The 22,939-nt window shown below is 40.1% G+C and overlaps 1 protein-coding gene across 3 annotated transcripts; it reads right to left on the bottom strand.

Moving 5' to 3' along the window:
• Positions 1-851: 851 nt before the first annotated feature.
• DDIAS (DNA damage induced apoptosis suppressor) lies at positions 852-22,939 on the bottom strand. 3 transcript variants are annotated; one of them, XM_027532222.1, is made up of 6 exons: positions 22,838-22,939; positions 15,073-15,173; positions 14,613-14,741; positions 6,484-6,645; positions 5,546-5,663; positions 852-4,450 (listed from the first exon to the last, which is right to left on the bottom strand). In XM_027532222.1, coding segments are annotated over exons 2-6 (3,015 nt in total). In that variant the 5' UTR covers positions 15,075-15,173; positions 22,838-22,939; the 3' UTR covers positions 852-1,846. The 3 variants fall into 3 exon arrangements, with proteins under 3 accessions (XP_027388023.1, XP_027388025.1, XP_027388024.1); XM_027532224.1 differs by having other exon boundaries at positions 22,762-22,840; XM_027532223.1 differs by lacking the exon at positions 22,838-22,939 and having other exon boundaries at positions 15,073-16,207.

Genomic DNA, 22,939 nt, shown 5'->3' with positions numbered 1-22,939 from the left:
TCTCCGTTAAAACCTTCAATCTAATTATGTTCTAGAAAATGAGACGAGACATAACCGAAAACCATGGGGTCACTTTAATGAAATCCTGGTTAAACATCAACAACAATTACAAGACGATGTAGGGACAAGTAAAAAAACTTAAATATGGGCTAAACATTAGATTGGAGAAGGCAATGGCACCCCACTCCAGTACTCTTGCCTGGAAAATCCCATGGATGGAGGAGCTTGGTAGGCTGCAGTCCATGGGGTCGCTAAGAGTCGGACACAACTGAGCGACTTCTTTCACTTTTCACTTTCATGCATTGGAGAAGGAAATGGCAACCCACTCCAGTGTTCTTGCCTGGAGAACCCCAGGGACGGCAGAGCCTGGTGGGCTGCCGTCTATGGGGTCGCACGGAGTTGGACACGACTGAAGCGACTTAGCAGCAGCAAACATTAGATAATATTGAAGATGGGTATAATGGCAACAGCCCAAACAGAAAGACAGGAGGCGGTGTTCATTATTTTCGGAGATTACAGGATAGAAGTTGTGGGTGACAAGATACAGACAAGTTGCAAAGCATGGGTGTGAGAAGGCAAGGGAATACCAGGTGATCTCCATGAAGTATGAGGCAAGGAGAGTAGGTTGGTCGGTGGCATGAAGAGTGAAGATTTGGAGTAGCTACTGTGGGGAATGGCAAAGGCAGCTGACTGGAGACACATAAAATTTTTTTATGGGGTGCATGGACTTCCCTGGTGGTACAGGGGATAATAATTTGCCTGCCAGTGCAGAGGATGAAGTTTTGATCCCTGGTCTGGGAAGATTTCAAATACCACGGAGCAACTAAGCTCACGTACCACAACTACTGAACTTGAGTGCTGCAACTACTGTGGCCTGTGCTCTGCAATGAGGAGCAGCCCCTGCTCAGCCAGTAGGGGAAACTTGTGCACAGAACAGATCTTTATGGGGCACAGGTGACGTGATGCTAAGGACTTGAATGTAGATTTTCCCATTTTTGCTCATTGTTAGCCCTTTGAGATTATCTTCCTTTCATAGAACTCATTGATACTAACGGCTTGTTTATTCGTCTAGACCATGAGTTTCTTGAGGTAAAGGGCCTTGACTTTCATTTTTGAGTTCCCAGCACCTGGCACAGTGCCTAGCATGTAGTAAAGTGAAGTTGCTCAGTTGAGTGTGACTTTGTAATCCCATGGGCAGTATAGCCTAGCAGGCTCCTCCGAAGGATTAAAAAAATACAGACTAAATAAAATAGTGACAGTTTCACATTTAATTCAGTCTTTATTGACCCTTCTTCTGAGTCAAAGCCCACAGATGCTGCTGGGTTAACTGATTATCTACCATGCTCCCAGAGCAACGTAAATGTAATATCCATTAAAAAAGTTCCATCATTGTGTTAATTGTATTGTATTGAAATTGTCTATTATATTTCTGTCTTACCTAGTAGACTAAAATCTTTTGAGATCAGTGATCTTGTAGCTTTGTATCATAAACCCAACAGTAGCTGGCAGGCATTTTCTGATCTAAGTTGAACAACTAAGAAAGACTACATTTTGGTCTGCAAAAGCTTTATTTCTGCATGTATGTGTGATTTAACAAATACTTTTAACAAGCAAAATTAACAATATTACTTTAGTACAATCAACAATACAAGATAAAGTGCCAAATTATCTGAAATCAGAGCATTCTGGATAAAACACTGGGAAAAACAATGGCTTCCCCTTGTTTATAGGCATTAATAGCACCTCTTTTCTATTTGCTTCAAGTCTTCAAAATGGTAAGTCTGCTTTCCATGACACTGGAGGCAGAGTTTCCAGAGACACACCTTTAAAAGCTCAGAAATTGGGTTTAGGTGACATTTTGTGAGAAGAGTTCAGGAGACCACGCACTTTTACTTTCAGGTGCTGACGGTGACCAGTTTTCTGAAAATGGAAGGCAACATTTGACTTCCGCACAAGAACCACGTCCCAAAACTGACTCTTTAGAAATCCAGCCTGACCTTATATTGTTACAGTCAGGAGTTTTCTGTTTTATAACTGCTGCTGTAAGCATAGTCTTTAAATTTAACTCCTTCTTAATTAAGCATTTACCAGTTCTTTGCTTGCCATATTTCAGTTTTTTTCTTGGTAACTCATTTTGATCAGGAGAATTATAAGCAGCGTGGCATTTCCTTAGACCCGTGGCCCGGAATCCAAGCATATCTGAAGGAAACACTTTTTGTGTGGTAGGAGGGACCCACTCATCAGCGTCAGTTTCAAGGCACTCAGTGACAGGATGGTTGTTGGAGACCTCTGGTGGTGTACCAGATACAGTAGGGCTTCTGGATTTCTGGCCAGGTGTCTTTATATTTTTTGGACAGACAGGGGTGGCCTGCAGTGCGTCATTTGCAGAAGAAATCCTTGTTTTTTTATAGTTAGCATCAAGGTCCAAATAAAAGGCAGGTAATTTTTGGAAAGCTCCTTTCATTCCATGAATCCTACTTTGGTGGAATCCAGTAACTGGAGTTGACTGTGAACACGGAACAAAGTCTTGGCTATATTCAATATCATATTCTGAATCTGACTGAAAATGAGGTGGAGAGGGACAGGTTCTTGGATAGAGAGAGGCAGATGTGTTTTGCAAGGATAATTTTTGTGATGACTGGCTGGAGTTTTCAGAAAGTGATCTCAGTGAAAAATCAGATTCTGTATGATGACTTTCTGCCAAAGACTTTCCCCACTGTAAGAAAATATTCTGTGACCTTTTGGTCATTTCTGTTACAATGTCCATCTCTTTAGGACTATCATCAAAGAGATCCACAGAAGCATTGTAACTGCCTTCATGACCAGTAGAACAGTTCTGTGTTGGGTTATTACCAGTGTGTTCATAAAGCATTTCTCTCAATATATTCATACTTCTATTTGGAGTACTGTGAAGAGCTTCTAAAGGATATGTGAGTTTCCTGCAAATTGTCAAACTGTTGCCCTGATTCTTTGGCCGCCTACAGTATTGTTTATTTTCTAAGCTGGGAAACTTGGAAACAACATTATACCTCCTAGAATGCAAAGTTGTCAACTTTTCACTCATTTCTGAAAGTGATTTTTCTCCACATCCATTATTATATTTGCTGCTGAGACAAGAATGGTCAGCCTCTGAAGTATTGTGCTTACATGAAATTTCAGTCTCACATGGTAGAATTCTCGTAGACTTAAGAGCAACTGTTGTGCCTGAGCCTTTTGAAGATGGAAACAGAGCTGACAGATGAACATTTGGTAGAGAATGTTCAGAAATATCTCTTTTATTACCACTAAAAGAGAAAGCCTCTGCTCTGTTCTCTGGCTGTGATTCCTTATGAATGCTAGGACTTGGATTTGCTTCATGGTTGGAAAGGAAGTTCTCTCTGCTGGAGTTTGCTTTGACTGTTGCTGGTGGTGACCTTAAGGCTATACGTGGTATATGCAAGGCTCCAGGGGTTCTTTGTGGAGTCAATGATAACCTGCTGTGGTCCACATGCAGCTTACTGATGTCATTATCTAGACGACATTTCCTGCTGCTGGCATCTGTCTGGTTTACAGCGATTTCACTTTCGATAGCTGCCAGAAATTTGTTTAGGCTTTCAGAGAGTGGCAGGTCATCCCAGATCTCAAGGTCACAGTCCTGGGAACCACTGACTATTTCCTCAAGTCTGAGTGATGAAGATGGATAACACATACATCTCTGCTGAAAGCTAGGGAGGGTATCTACCTCCTGATTCTGGTGACATGTTATCTCATGCTGAGAATATGTAACTTCCACTGCACTGTGGAAGGATTTTGTATTCCTTGGTTCAAATCGCTCCTGTACTTTTATAGGGAATAAATTAGAGTCAGGAACTCCAATTTCATGATGATTGCTATGAACTGCACTTGGCTGATTAGCCTGTAGGCCAGGTTCTTCATCTAACTTTAGTGCTGAACTCTTTTTGTCCATATGTGAAACCAGGCTCCATGAACCCTGAATGGTATCAAGGCAGCTATTGGAACCAGTGGCCTCTGCAGAGGAGATGCACTTTCTGTTCTGGTGAAGAGTACCAATGGCCTTGCTTTGTTCCAAAGCTGAAAAACCATCATCTGTTAGTTGTGAAACAACAGAAGTGAGATCTAGTGATAGCTGCCAGAATCCTGGAAAATAATCTTTGTCATGGGGCTCAAAACAAGAACTGCTGTCAGGGCCACATAAGCTGCTGAGATCGCTATTCGAACTTTCTAAAGCAAGTAAGTGGCTATTAGGTGTCTGGGAGCCACAGCGAAGTTTCCTGACAGCAGAAAGCTTCAAAAGCCGACGGAAATAGTCAATGACAGTGAAGCCTACAACACTTGGGTCTGGTGGAATGATCTGGCAAGCTACGAGTGCTTTAACTACTCTCTTGCGGTCTGAGCACTGCTCTGAGAAGTTACTGGAACCTGAACCTTTTCCATGCTGGTTTTCAAAATTCTGTGGAAGAAGTAAATGAATTTAAATGAGAATAAATTTTTCTTCCTTTGACTTAAACATGAAACAGGGATTTAAAAGGTTAAAACAGATGTAGCTATAACTCCCACCCCCATAATTCAATTCCTCTAGCATGATAGGGTTATATGGAATTATAATTATGGGGAAATAAACCTTGGAGTAAAGAGACTTGTCTTCAAATTCTGTTCCAAACATTTCCTAATGTGGGGACTTTGGATAAGTTATTAGGAGCCTCAGTTTTTTCATTTATAAAGTAAGGATACAAAGGCAGGATTATTATATTAGCAATAACACACAAAAAATTGTGGTGCTTAGCAAATAGTTGTTGTTCAATAAATGGTAGTTACTATTACATTTCTCACTAGCTTCCATAAACTTTGAATGTTTAAAGGAATGTTCTTATATCGCTAAAAACAAAAAAGGAAAAAAAGAGGCATCTAAGATTTTAACACAGAAAACCTCTGTAGCTCCTAGTTTCAACTTCCCTTTGGGTTTTCTCACTGTTCAGTTGTGAAGTGCTGTGTTCCCTTTTTAAAGCCCTGATCGCAATACAGGCAAAATATTCATTTGTTCCCGTTAGCATACAAGAGACAGAAAAAGATTATTCCTTAAGAGTCAGCACGTTCTTTAGACTTTTTCTACAGTCACTTTTATATAAGACCATCCTTCCTAACCTATTCTAAGAGTTATCAGTACTCAGTTACTTTGCTTTCAATGTTACTTCCCTCCTTTTTGTAGATAAGAGTTGATCAAAGTTTTACTATAGAATCTAAACCGAATTTAGAGAGCACAGTAAATACCAAATATCAAAACAAAATACCTAACGCTTATGAATTTATAATAAATTTAGATTTCTAAAACTCTGAAAGCCTTTCAACAGGGCTCTTCTAGCTTTTGAAAGAGGAACTTGTCATATACATGATGTTTTAAAGGATCACCTATAGCCTATTTTTATGTAGTTTAAAGGGTTTCTACAGGCCCTCACATTTATGACTCCTAAAAACTACTTAGAAAATTAAAAGTTTCACTACAATGGAAATATTAGCATAATACTAAGAACAAACTAGTCTCAATTACCGTCACTCCAAAAACAAAGTTTTGTCCGACAAAGCAAGTTTCCACTGCTTTAGTTAATAGGTTTTGGGTTGTATCACTGCCCAGAGTTTCTGGTATTTCACTGGGATCCTGAATGTACCTTAATTGAAAAGAAAATAAAAAATGGGAGAGCATGAAACTTTTAAGTTACATATAGGAAAAAGAAATGTGACTTTAACAGCTAGGTGTTTTGTTCCTTCTGAATTCCTATAGCCTAGAAAGACAAAAGCAGTTGATCAAGTGTGAATAAAGTAGATGCCTGTCTAGTAACCAGGCCTAGCAATTATTCTAAAAGTGGCAGTGGGAGAAGTGGTGGGATCTTTAGCCCTTCTCCTCAGTGTAGAGGGAAGTCTTTCCCCATCGCTGGCAATCCTGGCTGTGGTCCTTGGCTTTTCCTTTCTTCAAATCAGTTTGCTCACAGCTACAAGGAGATGGACAGAGATTTTCTCTCTCTATATATATATACTTACATTGTCAGGACAACATCTTAACAGGTCCAACTATGCAGATGAAGTTGCAATGCAAATGAAATAAATGACAAAATTTCAACTTCTGATATGTAAATATTCCTTCAAATAGCTTCTTCTACCTCAAGAGACCTTAGCCACTTGATTTGAATAATCCTTCAGTTTGAAATGATTTTACTTTCTTCATCTATATTTCTCTAACTTGGATTAAAGTTTTGTAATTTAATACTCTAATTACAGTTTAGTTGGTCTGAATAAAAGGAGCATGGTTTAACATTATCACAATATGTATTCACAAAATAAACATCTTTCTCTTTCTTTCTTATCTTTTTAAATGAACTGATGATTTGAGGTCAAGGGATCATCTTTTTACTAAATGCATATTATTTTAAAAACATATATCTTCAAACTTGATGTACATGGCTAGGAAAAGAATGCTTTAAATATTCTTACCTGTGCAAACCAGTGGCTGTGAGACCAAAAAATGCATCTAAGCAGCTTCCAAATACAGTAACGCCAAATAATTTGTTTGATTCTGCAACTTTTAAGGAAAGCTTGTATCTGTAAATGGCATTTTCAGCTTCACCAGTAGAGCCACATTTTGGACAATTAGATCTGGAAAAGTGCAGGGAAAAAAGAGATGTTCACTAACTTTTTTTGTGATGTAAAATAAATCTGGCAAAGTGAAGATTAAAAATATTTTCTGTACAAAATGTACAACTTACATTGTAAAATGATTTCAGATCAACCTCTTTTAAATTTTCTCTATTTATAAGTTACTTTTACTTGTGGGGGCAAACTAAATATAGCGAAGTAAATGCCACACCAAGGGAAGACCTAAAATTTAATGTCTACCTTCTGTTCAAAGAACAATGAGTAATCTTTAAATATTTATGAAGTTCCTAGTCATACTTTTCTCACTATGATAAGGATAACTTAACTTTTTAAAAATTCATTGAAATATGTTGAGAATTTATTAGATTACAGAAACTAGGTACAAAACATCTTGTTTAACTTGTGTTGCAATTATGGTCAAAGTCTTTCTTATAAAAAAATACTGTGTGTCAAGTATAACACTACTGTAATGCACTAGCTCTCTGGTCTCGGAATATATATTAAGATCATTAAACTTAAACTTACTCATCTGTGAAATCCAGGATTGAAGAAGGATAAAATGAGGCAAAGTATAAGAAATAAAGTTAAAGAGTCTAGTATAGATCTTGTCAAATTAATGTGTTTAGTCTGCTGCTCTCTTATGATTAAATATTGGTTTACTGCCACTTCTGCTTATGTTTCCCTCTTTTCTAGTTGTTTGTACTATTTTGGAATTCTGCTACCCATCTTTAACATTCTTAGTTTAGCAAACTGACCCCTTAAAAAAATCTTTGGTAATGGTTAATCCTAGAATGTTTTTTCTTCATGTTGCTAATGATTTGGCTTAAAAAAAGTGGAAAAATGCAAACAGAAAATAATGTTAAAACATAGTGGTATAAATTTGATTGCTTCCAGATAGCCACTGCTGCTGCTGCTGCTGCTGAGTCACTTCAGTCGAGTCCGACTCTGTGCAACCCCATAGACGGCAGCCCACCAGACTTCCCCGCCCTTGGGATTCACCAGGCAAGAACACTGCAGTGGGTTGCCATTTCCTTCTCCAATGCATGAAAGTGAAAAGTGAAAGTGAAGTCGCTCAGTCGTGCCCGACTCTTAGCGACCCCATGGACTGCAGCCTACCAGGCTCCTCTGTCCGTGGATTTTCCAGGCAAGAGTACTGGAGTGGGGTGACATTGCCTTCTCCGAGATAGCCACTAGGGGGAGCCTTAATTCCATGACTCACAAGGTGACTATTTTGAACAAAGGTTAATCCTTCATGTAAATTACTGATTTGCCCGCATTACATTTGTGCTAATTATTTTTTTATCCACAATGATAATGGAACTGTGACAATCCATTCATATAATCTTAACCAAATTGGCTGGAGTTTGTGTTGTATTCTGGGCATAGAATAAGTGAAGGTAATCCACTTACCAGGGTGATAAAACCTCACTAGTACCAAGCTCTAGTGAAATGAATTAGTGTTTTAAATGTTTTAAACATATATTAGAACTTGTTCAAAAATTATGTATTAATAATGCATTCAAGTCTAATGCAAAATTCTTAGCAAACCTTAGAATTAATATGCATCAGTGTTTTACAATTTATAAACGTTTTCACAACCAAGGTAAGAGAAACCCAAGTAAGACGGTAGGCGCTGAAAGAGGGCATCAGAGGGCAGACAGACTGAAACCACAATCACAGACAACTAGCCAGTCTGATCACACAGTCTTGTCTAACTCAGTGAAACTAAGCCATGCTGGGTGGGGCCACCCAAGATGGATGGGTCATGGTAGAGAGGTCGACTGGAGAAGAGAATGGCAAACCACTTCAGTATTCTTGCCTTGAGAACCCCATGAACAGTATGAAAAGGCAAAAAGATAGGATACTGAAAGATGAACTCCCCAGATCAGTAGGTGCCCAGTATGCTACTGGAGATCAGTGGAGAAATAACTCCAGAAAGAATGAAGGGATGGAGCCAAAGCAAAAACAACACCCAGTTGTGGATGGGACTGGTGACAGAACCAAGGTCCGATGCTGTAAAGAGCAAGATTGCATAGGAACCTGGAATGTTAGGTCCATGAATCAAGGCAAATTGGAAATGGTCAAACAGGAGATGGCAAGAGTGAACATTGACATTCTAAGAATCAGTGAAGTAAGGTGGACTGGAATAGGTGAATTTAACTCAGATGACCATTATATCTACTACTGTGGGCAGGAATCCCTTAGAAGAAATGGAGTAGCCATTATAGTTAACAGGAGTCCAAAATACAGTACTTGGATGCAGTCTCAAAAATGACAGGATGATCTCTGTTCATTTCCAAGGCAAACCATTCAACATCACGGTAATCCAAGTCTATGCCCCAACCAGTAATGCTGAAGAAGCTGAAGTTGAACGGTTCTATGAAGACCTACAAGACCTTTTAGAACTAACACCCAAAAAAGATGTCCTTTTCGTCATAGGGGACTGGAATGCAAAAGTAGGAAGTCAAGAAACACCTGGAGTAACAGGCAAATTTGGCCTTGGAATACAGAATGAAGCAGGGCAAAGGCTAATAGAGTTCTGCTAAGAGAACTCACTGGTCATAGCAAACACCCTTTTCAGACAACACAAGAGAAGACTCTACACATAGACATCACCAGATGGCCAACAATGAAATCAGACTGATTATATTCTTTGCAGGCAAAGATGGAGAAGCTCTATACAGTCAGCAAAAACAAGACTGGGAGCTGACTGTGGCTCAGATCATGACTCCTTATTGCCAAATTCAGATTTAAATTGAAGGGAGTGGAGAAAACCACTAGACCATTCAGGTATGACCTAAATCAAGTCCCTTATGATTATACAGTGGAAGTGAGAAATAGATTTAAGGGATTAGATCTGATAGACAGAGTGCCTGATGAACTATGGATGGAGGTTCATGACACTGTACAGGAGACAGAGATCAAGACCATCCCCATGGAAAAGAAATGCAAAAAAGCAAAATGGCTGTCTGGGGAGGCCTTACAAATAGCTATGAAAAGAAGAGAAACAAAAAGGAAAGATATAAGCATCTGAATGCAGAGTTCCAAAGAATAGCAAGGAGAGATAAGAAAGCCTTCCTCAGCGATCAATGCAAACAAATAGAAGAAAGCAATAGAATGGAAAAAACTAGAGATCTCTTCAAGAAAATTACAGATACCAAGGGAACATTTCACACAAAGATGGGCTCAATAAAGGAAAGAAATGGTATGGACTTAACAGAAGCAGAAGATATTAAGAGATGGCAAGAATACACAGAAGACCTGTACAAAAAAGATCTTCATGACCCAGATAATCACGATGGTGTGATCACTGACCTAGAGCCAGACATCCTGGAATGTGAAGTCAAGTGGGCCTTAGAAAGCATCACTATGAACAAAGCTAGTGGAGGTGATGCAATTCCAGTTAGGCTATTTCAAATCCTGAAAGATGATGCTGTGAAAGTGCTGCACTCAATATGCCAGCAAATTTGGAAAACTCAGCAGTGGCCACAGGACTGGAAAAAGTCAGTTTTCATTCCAATCCCAAAGAAAGGCAATGCCAAAGAATGCTCAAACCACCGCACAATTGCACTCATCTCACACGCTAGTAAAGTAATGCTCAAAATTCTCCAAGCCAGGCTTCAGTAATACATGAACCATGAACTTCCAGATGTTCAAGCTGGTTTTAGAAAAGGCAGAGGAACCAGAGATCAAATTGCCAACATCCGCTGGATCATGGAAAAAGCAAGAGAGTTCCAGAAAAACATCTATTTCTGCTTTATCGACTATGCCAAAGCCTTTGACTGTGTGGATCACAATAAACTGTGGACAATTCTTCAAGAGATGGGCATACCAGACCACCTGACCTGCCTCTTGAGAAACCTGTATGCAGGTCAGGAAGCAACAGTTAGAACTGGACATGGAACAGACTGGTTCGAAATAGGAAAAGGAGGATGTCAAGGCTGTATGTTGTTACCCTGCTTATTTAACTTATATGCAGAGTACATCGTGAGAAACACTGGGCTGGAGGAAGCACAAGCTGGAATCAAGATTGCCGGAAGAAGTATCAATAACCTCAGATATGTAGATGATACCACCCTTATGGCAGAAAGAGAAGAATTAAAGGGCTTCTTGATGAGGGTGAAAGAGGAGAGTGAAAAAATTGACTTAAAGCTCAACATATAGAAAACTAAGGTCATAGCATCTGGTCCCATCACTTCAAGGGAAATAGATGGGGAAACAGTGGCTAACTTTATTTTCGGGGGCTCCAAAATCACTGCAGATGGTGATTGCAGCCATGAAATTAAAAGACGCTTACTCCTTGGAAGGAAAGTTATGACCAACGTAGACAGCATATTGAAAAGCAGAGACATTACTTTGTCAACAAAGGTCTGTCTAGTCAAGGTTATGGTTTTTCCAGTGGTCATGTATGGATGTGAGAGTTGGACTGTGAAGAAAGCTGAGTGCCGAAGAACTGATGCTTTTGAACTGTGATGTTGGAGAAGACTCTTGAGCGTCCTTTGGACTGCAAGGAGATCCAACCAGTCCATCCCAAAGAAGATCAGTCCTGGGTGTTTATTGGAAGGACTGATGCTAAAGCTGAAACTCCAAAACTTTGGCTACCTGATGTGAAGAGTTGACTCATTTGAAAAGACCCTGCTGCTGAGAAAGATTGAGGGCAGGAGAAGCGGACAACAGAGGATGAAATGGTTGGATGGCCTCACCGACTCAATGGACATGGGTTTGGGTAAACTCCGGGAGTTGGTGATGCACAGGGAGGCCTGGTGTGCTGCGGTTCATGGGGTCGCAGAGTTGGACACGACTGAGTGACTGAACTGAACTCATATTTTATTTGTTTTGATAGGTAAACAAGGCATTTACCCCATTCACAAAACTGGGAAATTGGGGTGAATTGTTGCCCAAGGTGACAAAGTTAGTGATTTTTATGACCAAATCCAAGGCTTTGGATTCTTTGTCGGGAGTTCCATCTTGGATGATAACTATAGGAATGGTATGGTTAAGAATGAACTATCTTATAAATAGAGAATATCAATGATAGCCTAAGACTAGGATTAGCACATTACTAAGTTATGACCAACCTAGATAGCATATTGAAAAGCAGAGACATTACTTTGCCAACAAAAGTCCATATAGTCAAGGCTATGGTTTTTCCAGTGGTCATGTATGGATGTGAGAGTTGGACTGTGAAGAAAGCTGAATGCCGAAGAATTGATGCTTTTGAACTGTGGTATTGGAGAAGACTCTTGAGAGTCCCTTGGACTGCAAGGAGATCCAACCAGTCCATTCTAAAGGAGATTAGCCCTGGGATTTCTTTGGAAGGAATGATGCTAAAGCTGAAACTCCAGTACTTTGGCCACCTCATGTGAAGAGTTGACTCACTGGAAAAGACTGATGCTGGGAGGGATTGGGGGCAGGAGGAAAAGGGGACAACAGAGGATGAGATGGCTGGATGGCGTCACCGACTCGATGGATCTGAGTTTGAGTGAACTCTGGGAGTTGGTGATGGACAGGGAGGCCTGGCGTGCTGCGATTCATGGGGTCGCAGAGTCGGACACGACTGAGCGACTGAACTGAACTGAAGTGAGAGTTAATGCATTATTAGCAATTATGAATATATACACTAAATGATATATTTTTATATTTTATGTAAAATGAAGGTATTTATTTATTTATGCAGTTTCCTTTAATCCTTTTGGGAATAAGCTAAGCCTTAACTGAAATAAATGTTAGTGTGGAGTAGATCAGAGCTTTACAAACTTCAATATGCAAATCAATCACCTAGGGATCTTGTTAAAAACGAAGATCCTGATTCACTATGTCTGGGACAAGGCCCAAGTTTCTGCATTTCTAACAAGCTCTCAGGTGATGCCGATGCAGCTGTTCCTCAGACCACATTTTGAGAAGCAAGGGTAGAGACAACACATTCAAATCACAGTCCCTAATTTAATTTCTAAAGGCACTCCTATATCCCAAATGTCACTTTTTATGGAATAGCAGTGCACTGAATATGCCAGGAAATTTGGAAAACTCAGCAATGGCCACCAGACTGGAAAAGGTCAGTTTTCATTCCAATCCCAAAGAAGAGCAATGCCAAAGAATGCTCAAATTACTGTACAATTGCACTTATTTCACATTACCAAGATTATGCTCAAAATCCTTCAAGTTAGGCTTCACCGGTACATGAACTGAGAACCTCTAGATGTGCAAGCTGGATTTAGAAAAGGTAGAGAAACCAGAGATGAAACTGCCTACATCTGTTGGATCATAGAAAAGGCAAGACAATTCCAAAAGCACATCTACTTTAGTTTCAATGATTATGCTAAAGCCTTTGACTATGTGGATCACTACAAACTAGAAAATTCTCAAAGAGATGGGAATACCAGATCACCTTACCCGTCTCCTAAGAAACCTGTATGCAGGTCAAGCAGCAACAGTTAGAACTGGACTTTGAACAACTGACTGGTTCAAAGTTGGGAAAAGAGTACATCAATGCTATGTATTGTCACCCTGCTTATTTAACTTATATGCAGAGTATATCATGCGAAATCCCAGGCTGGATGACTCACAAGCTGGAATCAAGACTGCCAGGAAAAATATCAACCTCAGATATGCAGATGATGGTACTTTAATGACAGAAATCGAAGAGGAACTAAAGGGCTTCTTGATGAGGGTGAAAGAGGAGAGTGAAAAGGCTGGTTTAAAACTCAACATTCAAAAAACTAAGATCATGGCACCCGGTCCCATCACTTCATGGCAAATAGATGGGGAAACAATGGAAACAGTTGCAGATTTTATTTTCTTGGGCTCCAAAATCGTGGACGGTGACTGCAGCCATCAAATTAAAAGACACTTGCTCCTTGGAAGGAAAGCTATGATAAACATAGACAGCATATGAAAAAGCAAAGACCTCACTTTGCGACAAAGGTCTATATAGTAAAAGCTATGTCTTTTCAGTAGTCATGTACAGATGTTGAGAGTTGGACCATAATGAAGGCTGAGAGCTAAAGAACTGATGCTTTCAAACTGTGGTGCTGGAGAAGATTCTTTAGAGTCCCTAGGACTGAAGAAGATCAAATCAGTCAATCCTAAGGGAAATCAATCCTGAATATTCATTGGAAGGACTGATGCTGAAGCTGAAGCTCCAAAACTTTGGCCCCCTAATGCAAAGAGATGACTTGTTGGAAAAGATTTTGATGATGAGAAAGATTGAAGGCAAAAGGAGAAAAAGGCGGCAGAGGGTGAGGTAATTAGATAGAGCGTCACCAACTCAGTGGACATGAATTTGAGTAAACTTCAGGAGATAATGAAGGACAGGGAAGCCTGGTGTGATGTAATCCAGGGTTGCCAAGAATCAGACATGACTTGGCAAGTAAACAACAATTACTAGTTTGAGCTGGGTGGATGGTTTGTATGGACAAATGAGTCGCCGTCTTTGCTCGTAATTTATGTATATGTAAGTTTGTTCCTTCATATGAAATTATCATATTCACATACACGCCCACACATATATGCATATGATAATCTTCTCAAATGAAGACCAAACTTGAAAAAAATTCTGCGGGTTCGTTTAAGTATTGATTTATTTGGCTGTGTTAGTTCTTAGCTGCAGCAAGCAGGCTTCTTTGTAGTAGTGGTGTGCAGCCTCTAGGGCATGCAGGCTCAGTAGTCATAGTGTACAGGCTTAGTTGCCCCACTGCATGTGGGATCTTACTTCCCTGACCAGGGATCAAACCCGCATCCCCTGCATTGGAGGGCAGATTCTAAACCACTGGACCATCAGGGAAGTTCCCCCCAAACTAACTTCATACAGCTGACCCTTGAACAACACAGGTTTGAACTGCAGAGGTATACTTATCCATGGATTCCCCCTCCCACCCCGCAACAGAGAATACTATGTGGTACTGTATATTCTGTGGTTGGTTGAATTCTTATATTTTACTTCTCACACTTTCAGGGTTTATTTTTACCTTTTGGAGACCAGGATTATCCGAGAGAAGCACTTTTGACATGAAGGATATATAAAACTAGAATTCTGGAGAGCAAGAACTGAGGCAAGAAGAAATTTTCTTCTTCTATTCATGTGTTCCCACTGTGGCCTGCAAAACAAAGTAGCCGTGGGATGAATGGCAAATCTTTAACAGCATGTGAATAACTCATTTCTTAGGAAAATCACCTAACCTTCACTACAAAGTCAATAGATGGTTTTGTAGTAAGTGTCAGGATATTGGAAAACTAGTTTTCTTTTTCTACATAGTTAAGAAAGTAAGACTTAAAACAGAGTAGCTCAAGCAAATATTGGGTTTTTGAGTAAATGTTCTACCCTGGTAATTCAAGAAAGGTATCATTTAACTTCTTTCAACATCTTTAAAGAAGAGCTATACAGAACTTGTTTCTACCATTATCAGGAAAGAACGTAAATGAACTTACATGAATGTTTAAACCTGACCTGGTGGGAAACAGTTCTTTTTAGCGGGAAAATATCACTTCAGTAGATTTCGGTATTTGGGCTGGGTACATTTTTATACAACCTGAAGAGGGGGAAAAAAAGACATTTTAGAGTGTACAAATAGAAAAATAAAAATCAAAGGAGAGTTCAAAGTGCTTTATGAGCCTTGTATAAAACACATCAGAGAAATAAAACAATAAAATAGCAATTCATCTCTTTTATATTTTCTTTTTAAAAATTCAAATGTTGGTTTATCAAAAATTTTTAAACTGATTAGTTTGTATATAGCATAATGTAAATGCTCTGAAATAAACATCTCCATGGATGTTCAAGGTAAAGCTATGTCAATAAATTTTCAGTTGTAAACACATGGCAAAAGCTTTCAATTTCTGAAAATTGGTGAAATGTTCTGAGACTGGCATCAGTAAATTTTGATAAAGTGAAAGTCATTAGTTTAAAAATCATAAAAATATCTTTTACATATAGCTCATCCTGAGGATGATCACAAATTTATAAGTGTGATTTTAGAATGGATATCTTAAAAGTGACACTAATCCTATCAACCAGAATATTTCTGTGAAAATAAAATCTTGCCACTGAAGGCAGTAAGATGGAAACTTACAAAGATTATAGATAAATGGATTTACATAAATCACTGATTTACGTTATTAAACGGGGCATAGGAAACAAAAAAAAAGAAAAAGCAAAGACATTTCACCCTGCTTAATTCTTGTTGAAGTCCTTGCTTTTGTACCCTTAGGTATACATGACTAATAAGGTTCTACCAAAAGCAGATATGTATTCCTAGATTCGGCTGTCACCTTAGGCCACATGGCAATCTCTAAGGATAAGGTAGAGGAGGTGACATAGTAGAAAGGCAGGCCAGAGAACACTGCTGTTATTAGTGCTACTGACTTCAAGTTCCTTCTTGCCAAGTGGCAAATGATGGAATGTATGTCAGTAAAGGTATATTTTCCGAATATCTCTAAAATCCAGTTTGGGTACAGTGTTAATATGGTGGTACAGCTACCTATGTGCTTAAAAGTGAAGTGTTAATTGTTCAGTCATATCTGACTCTTTGCAAACCCATGGACTGTAGACCGCCAGGCTCCTCTGTCCATGGGATTCTTCAGTCAGGAACACTGGAGTGGGATGCCATTTTCTCCTCCAGGGAATCTTCCTGACCCAGGGATTGAACCCGTGTCTCCTGCACTGCAAGCAGATTCTTTACCATGAGCCACAACAGAAGCCCATATATGAGCTAGGGGAGATAAAACAGGGCAAAACTCCCTCCTGAAAATGTGGTCTTTTATCTGCTTAAAATCTTGTAGTTTGAAATGAAGCTTCAATTCCCCACAATGCCTGTAAGGCCTTAGCTCATCTAGTACCACCTCTTTGACCTCACTTTGTCCCACTTGCCGTCTTTAATCACAACATTTCAAGCCATGCCAGCCTTCTTTCTGCTCCTTAAATGCACAAAATAACTTCTCTTTTCAGGCTTCTGTTCTTACTTTTCTCTTTGTCTATAAAGCTTTTCCCTTAGTTCTTCAAATAGTTGGCTCTCATTCTCGTCATTAAATCTTTAATATTACCCTGTAGAGAGCCCCTTTCCATTTCAATAAATACTCTCTTCTGCTTGGTTTCCATGATATCATCCATTTTATTCCTTTATTGTACTAATCACACTTTTGATATATGCCATCATGAAAATGTATATATCAGACGATACACGCTCCCTTGTTTCTGTTAGTTCTACCCTCATTAGTCTGAAAGTTTCATGAAGATAGAGGCCTGGTCTATCAAGTCACCAGTAAATGAAAAACATATATAAGCAGAAATATTTGGAAATTAATTTCTAAATTAGTTGTGTAAGCACTAATTGCTATATTTTTAAAGGCAAGAAATTGGTTAAATTGTTATTATTTAAGGGTTTATTGCCCTCTAGTGGAGAAATAAGTATGTTCAGAAAACTATAATAATGGTAAATTTGAAAACTGAAATGAAAAAGGTCATTAAGGTATTTTTATTATTTGCGTTTCACTTGGTAAACTCAGCAAATGGCAAAAAGACTTTCCATCCATTGGCAGTGGACAAATATGAAATCAGATCCTTTAAGGCAGTCACTATTAGTCATTCCAAGTACTGCATTTTGGACTCTTTTGTTGACCATCATGGCTACTCCATTTCTTCTAAGGGATTCCTGCCCGCAATAGTAGATATAATGGTCATCGGGGTTAAATTCACCATTCCAGTCCATTTTAGTTCGCTGATTCCTAGAAGGTCAACGTTCACTCTTGCCATCTCCTGTTTGACCACTTTCAATTTGCCTTGATTCATGGACCTAACATTCCAGGTTCCTATGCAATATTGCTCTTTACAGCATGGGACCTTGCTTCCATCACCAGTCCCATCCACAACTGGGTGTTGTTTTTGCTTTGGCTCCATCCCTTCATTCTTTCTGGAGTTATTTCTCTACTGATCTCCAGTAGCACATTTGGCACCTACTGACCTGGGGAGTTCCTCTTTCAGTATCCTATCTTTTTGCCTTTTCATACTGTTCATGGGGTTCTCAAGGCAAGAATACTGAAGTGGTTTGCCATTCCCTTCTCCAGTGGACCACATTCTGTGGCCCAACCACTAACGCTGAAGAAGCTGAAGCTGAATGGTTCTATGAAGACACACAAGACCTATTAAAAGTAACACCCAAAAAAGATGTCCTTTTCATTATAAGGGACTGGAATGCAAAAGTAGGAAGTTAAGAAACACCTGGAGTAAGCAAATTTGGCCTTGGACTACGGAATGAAGCAGGGCAAAGGCTAATAAGAGTTTTGCCAAGAGAACGCACTGGTCATAGCAAACACCCTTTTCAGACAACACAAGAGAAGACTCTACACATGGACATCACCAGATGGTCAACACCAAAATCAGATTGATTATATTCTTTGCAGCCACAGATGGAGAAGCTCCATACAGTCAGCAAAAACAAGACCGGGAGCTGACTGTGGCTCAGATCATGAGCTCCTTATTGCCAAATTCAGACTTAAACTGAAGAAAGTAGGGAAAACCACTAGACCATTCAGGTATAACCTAAATCAAGTCCTTTATGATTACACAGTGGAAGTGAGAAATAGATTTAAGGGCCTAGATCTGATAGACAGAGTGCGTGATGAACTATGGATGGAGGTTTCTGACACAGTACAGGAGACAGGGATCAAGACCATCCCCATGGAAAAGAAATGCAAAAAAGCAAAATGGCTGTCTGGGGGAGGCCTTACAAATAGCTGCGAAAAGCAAAGGAGAAAAGGAAAGATATAAGCATCTGAATGCAGAGTTCCAAAGAATAGCAAGGAGAGATAAGAAAGCCTTCCTCCGTGATCAATGGAAAGAAATAGAGGAAAACAACAGAATGGGAAAGACTAGAGATCTCTTCAAGAAAGTTAGAGATACCAAGGGAACATTTCATGCAAATATGGGCTCGATAAAGGAAAGAAATGGTATGGACCTAACAGAAGCAGAAGATATTAAGAGATGGCAATACACAGAAGAACTGTACAAAAAAGATCTTCACGACCCAGATAATCACGATGGTGTGATCACTGACCTAGAGCCAGACATCCTGGAATGTGAAGTCAAGTGGGCCTTAGAAAGCATCACTATGAACAAAGCTAGTGGAGGTGATGCAATTCCAGTTGAGCTATTTCAAATCCTGAAAGATGATGCTGTGAAAGTGCTGCACTCAATATGCCAGCAAATTTGGAAAACTCAGCAGTGGCCACAGGACTGGAAAAGGTCAGTTTTCATTCCAATCCCAAAGAAAGGCAATGCCAAAGAATGCTCAAACTACCACACAATTGCACTCATCTCACACGCTAGTAAAGTCATGCTCAAAATTCTCCAAGCCAGGCTTCAGCAATACGTGAACCGTGAACTTCAGATGTTCAAGCTGGTTTTAGAAAAGGCAGAGGAACCAGAGATCAAATTGCCAACATCCGCTGGATCATGGAAAAAGCAAGAGAGTTCCAGAAAAACATCTATTTCTGCTTTATCGACTATGCCAAAGCCTTTGACTGTGTGGATCACAACAAACTGTGGACAATTCTTCAAGAGATGGTAATCCCAGACCACCTGACCTGCCTCTTGAGAAACCTGTATGCAGGTCAGGAAGCAACAGTTAGAACTGGACATGGAACAACAGACTGGTTCCAAATAGGAAATGGAGTAGATCAAGGCTGTTTATTGTCACCCTGCTTATTTAACTTATATGCAGAGTATATCATGAGAAACGCTGGACTGGAAGAAGCATAAGCTGGAATCAAGACTGCCGGGAGACATATCAAGAACCTCAGATATGCAGATGACACCACCCTTATGGCAGAAAGTGAAGAGGAACTCAAAAGCCTCTTGATGAAAGTGGAGAGGAGAGTGAAAAAATTGGCTTAAAGCTCAACATTCAGAAAACGAAGATCATGGCATCTGGTCCCATCACTTCATGGGAAATAGATGGGGAAACAGTGGAAACAGTGTCAGACTTTATTTTTTGGGGCTCCAAAATCACTACAGATGGTGACTGCAGACATGAAATTAAAAGACGCTTACTCCTTGGAAGAAAAGTTATGACCAACCTAGACAGCATATTGAAAAGCAGAGACATTACTTTGCCAACAAAGGTCCGTCTAGTCAAGGTTATGGTTTTTCCAGTGGTCATGTATGGATGTGAGAGTTGGACTGTGAAGAAAGCTGAGCACCGAAGAATTTACGCTTTTGAACTGTGGTATTGGAGAAGACTCTTGAGAGTCCCTTGGACTGCAAGGAGATCCAACCAGTCCATTCTAAAGGAGATCAGCTTTGGGTGTTCTTTGGAAGGAATGATGCTAAAGCTGAAACTCCAGTACTTTGGCCACCTCATGCAAAGAGTTGACTCATTGGAAAAGACTCTGATGCTGGGAGGGATTGGGGGCAGGAGGAGAAGTGGACGACAGAGGATGAGATGGCTGGATGGCGTCACCGACTCGATGGACCTGAGTTTGAGTGAACTCCGGGAGATGATGATAGACAGGGAGGCCTGGTGTGCTGCAATTCATGGGGTCGCAGAGAGTCGGACACGTCTGAGCGACTAAACTGAACTGAACTGTCATTCCCTTTGCTGTTTTCATAGTATTTTGTTATGATTCTGGTCATCTAGTTTGTTTTGTTTCTCTCTGTCTCTAGTGCCTCACTTAAAGTATTGAATTCATGTTTGATGGACAACTGAATGAAGCATGAGGAATGAGTAAATACTAAAGTTAGGAAAACATGATCACAGACTTGGGAACAATTCCATATGTGGTATCTACCTGTGGTTTATCTTTCTTCTTGATTTTATTGGTGAGGATGGTGATACAGCATTACACTGCTTTCAGTTCCACCAGTCAACAAACCATATTCCAATTTAATAAGTTCAATATGTGCTCAGTCGCATCTGACTGTTTGTGGCCCCATGGACGTAGCCCAGAAGGCTCTTCTGTCCATGGAATTTTCCAGGCAAGAATACCATAGCAGGTTGTCATTTCCTATTCCAAGAGATCTACCAGACCCAGGGATTGAACCCATGACTCTTGCGTTTCCTGCACTGGCAGGCAGATTCTTTACTACTAGTATCACCTGAGAAGTCCAAGTTCAATATACTTATTTATCAATTATTTATTATGCAGCTGATAAATACCAGGTGATGGGAATAATATAAGTGATGAACAAAACAGTCAAGGTCCCTACCTGGTCACTAGATCTATAGCCTAGTAAGAGATAGGTGGAAAATTCTATACAGGAAAAGTACATTATACCATGAGAAAATATAACAGGGTGACTCATTTAGTCTAAGACTGTGGCCAAAGGATGAAATCACTCATTTAAAAAACTGGCCCACACTTCTAATGGCATATAGAAAAGGGGATGTGACTACCTCCTCTCCCTTTCTTCATTCGTCCTGAAACTGCTCTTGCTTTGCAAGAAAATCTTTCTCATTCTGTTGCTCTCAGATTTCCCATTTCATATATTATAGGACAGACTCCTCAGCTATGGAAAGGATAGTTACTTTGAATTGCTTTATTAAAGCTGTCTAATGGTCTCCCTCCAAGGGTGCATACTTTGTCTAATCTTTCTAAAGGCAGTCATAACAAGTCCCTGAGAAATGATCTTCTGACATTAAAATGAAAATTCTGGAAAAGGGAGAGGGAGGCAGGAGATTAAAAAAAAATCAAATAAGCAAAAAACAGACAAAACCTGTTTTGTTTGGAGAAATACTAATGAAAAGTATTTTAAAAACATTACTCAGGAAACTCATAGTGTCAAGCACAGTTTGTTCATTGTACTTATGACAGGTAAAGTTCCAGAGATGGGAAAGGGGACAGGGTTACAGATAGAAAAAAATCACCTCATGCAGCTGTCCTTTCTGCATACATTCCAGCAACACTGGCCTTTTCTTAGTTTCTTGAACATTAAGATGCTAAGTTCTTTCCTGCTTTAAGGCCTTTACATAACCTGTTCACTCTGGAATTTTCTTCCTTTCTTCTATTGCATGGCTGGATCATTCTCATCTTCTAGGCCTCAATTTAAGTGTCAACTCCTCAGAGGCGTTCCCAGACAAACCTAACTCAAATAGATTCCACTTCATTCTTTTTAAGCCCACACATAAAAAGTTTAAGTTCCATTAGGTAGGAATCTCACATCTTGTTCAGCATTGTGATCCTGGTACCTAGAAGTTCTTGGCACAGAGGGAGACACTTAAAAACTATCTGTAGAATGAGTAAGTAACTACTGGGTGCTTTGTGACCCAATTTTGCAGGATGATGAAAGCGTTCCTGATTTAGAAAGCTTCATAAATTGAGACCTAAAGAATGAGTAAGAACTAGGTGGGATGGGATTCAGACGGGGTCTGAAGGTGAGGGAGAATTGTGCATTTGAAGGGCTCAAAAGGACATTCCATGTGGCTTGAGCATAGGGCTGGAGAGGTGGAAAAACAAAGCTGGAGTACTAGGCAAAGGCCAGACAAGAAAGGCCCCGTTAACCACGTTAAGGAGTTTAGACTTAAACCTGAGGGCAAACAGGAGCGACCAACGGCAAGGTTTTTAACGGGGAGTGCCCTGATCAGATTTGTACTTTATCAGCCTAGCAACGTGGAGACTGGATTGGAACGTAAGGAAATTGAAAGAACCAGCTGGGAGGCTACAGTCATACTTATGAAGCAGTTGTGCTGAACCACAGTAAAACCGGCGAGAAGTGTATGGATTGAGATATTCTAGAGGTTGGTATGGTTTGATGTAGGAGACAAGGAAGGTACCTAGAAAACTTGTTTCTGGTTTGGACACCCTGCTCAGTGAGCACTCGTCCCTCTGAGTCATCAAAGCAGTTTGGAAAAGATCCCTTTCCAGCAGATACTACTGGGCATAGCAGCCAGCGGTGTACGAGCCTCCGAGCACCTCAAAAATTGCAGTAGCACCTTTTTCCTCCCTGTATTTCGAGTTTCAGACACCCGTTTCCAGGTCGATGGCACACACAAACGCTCTCTGACTGACTGCAACAGCACCGTCTAAAATGAAAAGAACTGACCTTCTCACTCTTCTACTCTCATAACCGCCCTTTTATAGAAGAGACTGACTCCTGAAAAAACAACATAGAATATTCTGAATGCTCACTCAGAGCGACGTGCAGGGGTCTTCTTAGGAGTCTCCGGCCCTTGCTCCCCGAAAATCTCCTCCCACACCTCCTCACCTGAGGCAGAGGACCAGAAACCTGCCCGGGCGAAGCTCCTTGACGCGGAAACCCAGGACTCAAGCGGCTAGAGAATGTCTTCCAATCGAATCTCCCGCTCCT

This window comes from Bos indicus x Bos taurus, chromosome 29, assembly GCF_003369695.1.
Source record: "Bos indicus x Bos taurus breed Angus x Brahman F1 hybrid chromosome 29, Bos_hybrid_MaternalHap_v2.0, whole genome shotgun sequence".
In the NCBI taxonomy this organism is placed as follows: Eukaryota; Metazoa; Chordata; class Mammalia; order Artiodactyla; family Bovidae; genus Bos; species Bos indicus x Bos taurus.
The sequence above is the reverse complement of the archived record's forward strand: the minus strand, read 5'-3'. Positions and strand labels throughout refer to the sequence as shown.